Genomic DNA, 6,668 nt, shown 5'->3' on the forward strand with positions numbered 1-6,668 from the left:
GTAGAGTTTACACTTCACTTGTGCAGTAAAAGCTGCAATAAAATGCACACTTTTAGCTAAGCCGATGTGATCCGCTACCTGGAACCACTAACTCACACACTCCAATTATTCTAGTCCATTACCCACAATGCAAGGCATAAATGCCACACTCGCCTTCACTATAATTACGTTATTCTTTCACAGCAATGACATTTATCTCCAGACAAGTGTGTACATTGCAGTGCATGTGCTCACACACACAAATACACACACACACATGTTGCCAAGTCAGACGCTTTTAATGTCGCCGTTTTTTATTCTCTGTTTCATTCTTTCATTCCTTGCCTCTTTTTCCATCTTTCTTTCTTTCTTTCTGTCTCTCTCTCTCTGTGTGTGTGTGTGTGTGTGTGTGTGTGTGTGTTAGAGCCTGTCTGTACGATGGAGAGACAGGCTCAGCCAGGCGGAGAAAAGATGCCACTCAAACTCAGGCAGGGTCTCAATAGGGTTACAGAGAGGGAGACGTGTGTTGGTACTCTGTCAATGGGTGTGTATATGTTTATGTGCAGTGTGTGTGAGTGTGTTTGTGCATGCACATTTGAGTGTGTCAGTCAGCCTTTCCAGAGGGAGGCTGAATGGTTTTGTTCCTGCTCTAAGGAGAGTTTCCTCAGAGGAAATATAGCATGGAGGAGTACAGAGGATTAAGCCATGTCGTCTTTTAGCCGTTGTCATCAGACTACATTGTATATAAAAATGTATATAAGTGGCTAAATTGCATATAAAAATATAACCTGGTGTTCTTTAGTTAAACATTTTGATTTAATTATTTAGGCCAGAAAAAGGCTTCTTTTTAGCTATAGACAGCTCAAAAGGACCATGTATCTACTCATGACTCTTGGTATGGTTTTCAGGTGTCTTTTCGTTGTGAACTGTTCTCACCAAGTGGACTTTTTTCCCCTTCTCTTATTTAATTATTTTCTAGACCTCATGAGTTGAAACTGTTCAGTAATTCACAAAAAAAAAAGATGATCTCATGAATCCTCAGATTTATCTTGCGATCATGTGGAAGGCTGTCGATCCTCAGCTTACCTAAATCTGCTTAAACAACTAATTTGATACAGCCAGACATTAGGAGGTGAATAAAAAGATGAAACATGACAGAGAGATTGAAAGATTTGATTTGTGGAAAATACCTTGGCGCTTTTCCGTTGGCCGCAATGACTCGTTTGTTCGATCTGTTCTTTTTTTACTTCCTCTATCTTCCTTCAGCTCCCCCTTCCTATCCCTCCTTTGCCTCCCCACATCCCATTAACTGATTGCCTTTGCACCATCATGCACCATGCTGTCCGCTAGAGGATTGTCAGGGAGGTGTAAGAGGGACAGACAAGAGAGCCTTTGACCTTTTCCTCCCCTTTACCCTTCATCCATATTTACATCCCTCTGTCTTGTCTGCCCAGCCTCCTTTTCTCTCTCCTTCAACTCCTCGTCCCATCAGGACAACTGACCTTGTAGAAAGACCCACTAATGAAGACTGGGCAGCACTTTGCCGTCCAGAATGACTCATCTCTGACTGTGGATGTTGGCCAAAACGTGACGTGTCATATTTTAACTGTGAAGTTTAGTCCACTTGTTAAATTGGAGAATTTGGAGAGTAAATTGGCGCAGTATCAGGCTTGGCTGTGGCATATTTCTCTCCAGCGACTTTTAATGAATAGCATTTGTTTCACAAGGTTAGTTATTAAGTGCACTGCCATCTCTGTGCAGTCTTAGAAAGCTGAAGGGAAGAAGGCTTTTTCATTTTTCAATCTCTCCAAAGCTAAAAAGCTGTTTGTAGTCAGCAAGTGGTGTGCATAAAGAGAGAGACGAATGGATTTATTTTTATGTGTTGTTTGTTCCCGCTTGACAGTGGGAGTCAGTTAATTGTGTGGAGCCTGTCTTTCAAAACAAACTAAATCTGTGCGAGGAGTGAGACAATACGAACAGATGTGGAAGGTTAACGAACGGAGGAAAATCTTGCCATAGAAAGGCAGATGGAAACTAATATCGCGTGAGCCGAGTATAAGAGAGCGATTCTGTCACACCCCTGAGGACGGCAGGTAAATGGTGAAAGACGGAGAGGAAAACAAAGCATTCATCAAGACCGAGTGTCTGTCCTCCCCCGCCCCTTTGCTAAATGTACCGGGCAGCGTCCTGCCTTCACCACAATTCAATTCCATCTATAAATAACCTTTCTTATAAAGGACTCGCTGGCACAACATTTTCTGATTGCGGGGATACATAAACCACACTCTGTCTCTCTCTCTCTCTCTCTCTCTCTCTCTCTCTCTCTCTGGGCTGGCTTCCATGGCAGCTGTTGCTGGTCACTTGTTGGTTACTGAGACACGACAGTTTATTGGTGCATCTTTAATGAGGATGCAGGCAGGACAATAAAGTGAAAGCCCTGAGCACATTCTGCACTTTCAGCAAATTGTCTCAAAAAAAAAAATCTCAGTTGGAAGGAATGTTTTGCCTTGAGGTGCATCCGTGGTTCTGCTTTTATTGGTACTTGATGACTCACGGAACTGGAAATGTCCTCCTCTACTGCCTGATTTCTGCTGATGAGGGGCAGCATGATTATCTTTCTATTTGTGGCCTTTTTTCTTATGCTACTGGTGTAGTGGTCTAAATACAAGGAATATCATTACCTTTGACTGCAGTGTTGTCATCTAGTGGTTTTTATTTTTTACATTTACTTTAAAATTATACTTGAACATTTTGGTAAACCAAAACATGAAGTGGAAGATGATCTCTGGTTATTAAAGCTGCATTAACCAGATTGCAGAACAGTGTAATATTTTGGCCTCAAATGATTGAAATGGAGCTCCAACAAACAAGTGGAAAGGCACAACCACATAACAAACTTAAAAGCCTGCCATCTTAAGATTTGTTATTATGTTACTTAGTTTATCTTACCAAATGTTGTGTAATATGTGTTATTCCAGGATTTTAAACAAAAGTAGGCAACTGAAACCTGTCACAGACCTGTTTGCAGAGATGTACTGTTTAATTACAGAAATGATTATTCACAGTAGTCAGCAGTCCTGTGTTAACTGTGTCTTCCCTGCTGGCTCTGTTCTGTTCCTCAGGTTCGGGATCTTTGAGTTCCTCAGCAACCATGCAAAGGATGAGTCTGGTCGACTGGACAGCACCAGAGGCCTGCTCTGTGGGCTTGGAGCCGGGGTGATGGAGGCTGTTTTGGTGGTCTGTCCCATGGAAACTGTCAAGGTATGTTACCAGCTGATCAGTGGTCAGATTTGTGGTTTGATTTTAGTGTCATGAATACTAAGTGCACAGCCTGAATACACATAAAACAGTCCTGTGTAGATTTTTGTATAAGTATTGGAACACATGTGTGATGTCTGAAACAAATCACAGGACGTTCATAACTACCTAAACAAAGAAATGAGCAGCACGCCTCTCAGCTAACTATATTTAAGTAGAATTGTTAAATTTTGTGTCCTTGCACATTCACTGAAAGTCTCATTTAAAAAAAGGCCAGACTAAATATTTGTGCTGTTTTCACCACAATGTGTGTCTCCCTTCTTAGTAAAGCAACTTTTCTGTTTTGGGTGTTCCTTTTTTATCTCTCAAGGTTAAATTCATTCATGACCAGACTTCAGCCAACCCCAAATACAAGGGCTTCTTCCACGGAGTCAGAGAGATCGTCAGGGCACAAGGTAAACACCATTTTCAGTGGATGTAATTCACCTGACATCTACTGGTCAGATAGGGTAATGCAGTTTCCAGATGTTGTTTACTAATAAATGTACCCACTTGTCATGCCTTACCAGGATTAAGTGGAACGTACCAGGGTCTCACTGCCACAGTCCTCAAACAAGGCTCCAACCAAGCTATTCGATTCTTTGTGATGACCTCTCTCAAGAACTGGTACAAAGGTCAGTGTGCATAAGGCTGTATGTGTTTGTCTGTACAGTGTTCATTGGGACACACTTGGGGCCCAAACTGCTTGCAGGGTTTCACCATTCTGTTCAGCTGTTCAGTACCAGGACTAAATTTGTATCAAAGCCTTCACTGTTACTCACTACTCTGTTATGTCCTTTCACTAGGTGATAACCCCAACAAAGCTATCAATCCATTGTTGACTGGAGCCTTTGGAGCCATAGCTGGAGCTGCCAGTGTCTTTGGAAACACCCCACTGGATGTAATCAAAACGAGGATGCAGGTACATTATATGATGGCTGTAGCCAAATCTCAAGGTCTTTGTGTTTCTTGCTGGTGATTTAATTCAAACCTGTGAAGTTGTTGCCCCCTACTGACATTAATTAGAAATAACATTGCCTTTTGTTTTCTTTCCAAAGGGTCTGGAAGCACATAAATATAAAAGCACATTGGACTGTGCTTCAAAGATCCTGAGACATGAGGGCTTGGCAGCGTGAGTACGCCTCCACTTTATTTGAGTCTTTTTTGGGGGCTTTTATCCCCTTTTCAACAGCAAGCCTAAACACCTATTTATAACCCTAGTATTGAGTATATATAATAATTTTTTTTCATCTTTTATCCGTATAATGCTTTATGTTACATTCAGTAGAATTAAACAACCAATTTTTATTTATTTATTACCTAGAATGAATGGCTGTATGTTACTGTAGTGCTACTACTGATATAGAGATGTATCAGCCAACAATAAATGTGCCTTTTCCTCAATACTGATATTTTATATTTACCCTTCTCTCACTTTGTGTCCATCTGTAGTTTTTACAAAGGGACAGTTCCTCGGCTGGGCCGTGTGTGTCTGGATGTGGCCATAGTTTTCATCATCTATGAGGAGGTGGTAAAGGTCCTGAATACGGTCTGGAAGACGGAATGAGCTATTTGACGTACAGAGGGGGCGGCGGCTTCCTGCTTCCCAGGCATCAGACACAGTTCCAAGTTTCACAGACCTTTTCTGTATCATAAAAACCAGCCGCTGGTAGAGAGCTGAACTTAGATCCGTGTCATATGCTAACCAGGAAGTTGAGTAGCTCGTAGACAGTGGCTGCAGAGAAGAAAGATAGCCTGAAAAGAGGCTCAATGTCGCCCACATCTGGACAGCTGGAGTGTATGCAGAGTTTTGCTGCTCAGCACCGAGACACCTGATAAGAACAAGGGTAGATTTCACAAAGTGGGATTATAAAGTTTACCAAATAATTGTTAAAAAAGATACTTCGTTCAAGAGATCAAACCCTGAGTATTAGGGTCAACAATGTGATTCCTTTAAACATTTTTGTGGTTATAAACAACATTTTTACAGAAATCAGGTTATTTGGTTCACTGTCTTTATAAACCTACTCTGTAAGATACCCACCTTCAGTGAAGAACATAATTTCTAGTCATTCACAGCTGTTTTACTGATGTTTACTGGGAGTATGCAGGTGTCATACTGGATTTTATTGAGTTAGTGTTGCTTTCTGTCTCCTAGTATGGTTTTAAATCAAAAGGAGCCAGACTACAGCTGGTTGCAGTTTACAGCCCCATAAGCTGCAGTAACCTCCATAACTTGGCCTTTAATAGAATTATTCAAAAAAATGTAATATGCCAATTATTTTTATACAGTGTAGATTCTAATTTAGTTAATTACTAGCATTATATTTTATGTGTAAAGTAAGATATATTTTATTCCTGTGCCAAATGCCAAACCTGTTATACTATGAAGGTGTGTTCAGAGTAAGAACATGCAGTAGCTTAATGATCTTAACAAAAGAGGAGCAAATATTATGACTTATATTATACTTAATAAATGTATTTATTGGCAGTTGAATGTTGAATATGTAGATGGTTGAGAAGCTATTTGCTGTTAACTTGTGCCACTTGTGTCGTGTGTTTTGTGTGATCGGGTCTGGGTGTGAAGGTGTTTTTAAGATGTTAGGAAAATATTTAATTGCTCTATTTCACTGTGAGTCTAAATGACCGGCACTGAGTCATACAGACGAAGTAACCTCAGACCTCTTATTCCCTGCCAATGGAAGCACCGCTGTTCATCAGCATACTACCACCGGATGCTTATTTGTCTTCTGTTTACATTAGAAGAAGTTTTCAATCTTTGTGATTCTCCCTTCTCCACACCAACGGTTCCCATCTGGGAACGAGCGGGTCATAAGATAAATCTGAAGGGTTATGAATTGTTCAAATCCATTTCCAGTGCTGTTCTGTTTCATTCAGGGTTTGTTTTTACTTCTCACTCATGTGCCTTTTACTGTTATGGTTTGTGGGTACTAGAAATATTCTCATCTATTATCGACATATAGTGTTAAACTCTTTAATCATCTTACAGTCAATTTGAGATTTCTGTGGTACATTTATATTGTTTTTTTATTAGCAAAAACTGATTTTCCTCCTTTTACCATCACTAGTGACATGAAAACAGTCATAATCTTTATGCATTACAGATGAATTATTTTTAAAATCATATTTTGGGTTTTTTTTTTGTTTCGCCAAACAAAATGCTTGTGTTCCCGACTGCCAAATAGCCAAGATAAAATTTTATTGTTAGTGCAAATCAATGTATTCCAATGCAGTGTGTGTAGGCTATGTGGTTCTTAATGATGACGCTTGTGCAATAAACACTGTGTCCTCCTTTTGTCCGTACTTAATGTAAAGTCCTTTGTAGTAGGGGGATTTCAAAACTCATTAAATCAAGCATCTGAAAACTTGAA

The 6,668-nt window shown here is 40.2% G+C and overlaps 1 protein-coding gene across 1 annotated transcript in view; it reads left to right on the forward strand.

Annotated features, from left to right (window-relative positions):
* Window positions 1-6,668, forward strand: part of si:dkey-178e17.1 (tricarboxylate transport protein B, mitochondrial) — an 18,609-nt gene extending 11,941 nt beyond the window's left edge. The window contains exons 4-9 of the mRNA XM_051423630.1: window positions 3,102-3,240; window positions 3,608-3,692; window positions 3,807-3,911; window positions 4,083-4,198; window positions 4,335-4,408; window positions 4,729-6,668. Coding sequence (XP_051279590.1) covers window positions 3,102-3,240; window positions 3,608-3,692; window positions 3,807-3,911; window positions 4,083-4,198; window positions 4,335-4,408; window positions 4,729-4,843 — 634 coding nt within the window. The 3' untranslated portion in view covers window positions 4,844-6,668. The remainder of the gene's footprint in view (window positions 1-3,101; window positions 3,241-3,607; window positions 3,693-3,806; window positions 3,912-4,082; window positions 4,199-4,334; window positions 4,409-4,728) is intronic.

This window comes from Dicentrarchus labrax, unplaced genomic scaffold (assembly GCF_905237075.1).
Source record: "Dicentrarchus labrax unplaced genomic scaffold, dlabrax2021, whole genome shotgun sequence".
Taxonomy (NCBI): domain Eukaryota; kingdom Metazoa; phylum Chordata; class Actinopteri; family Moronidae; genus Dicentrarchus; species Dicentrarchus labrax.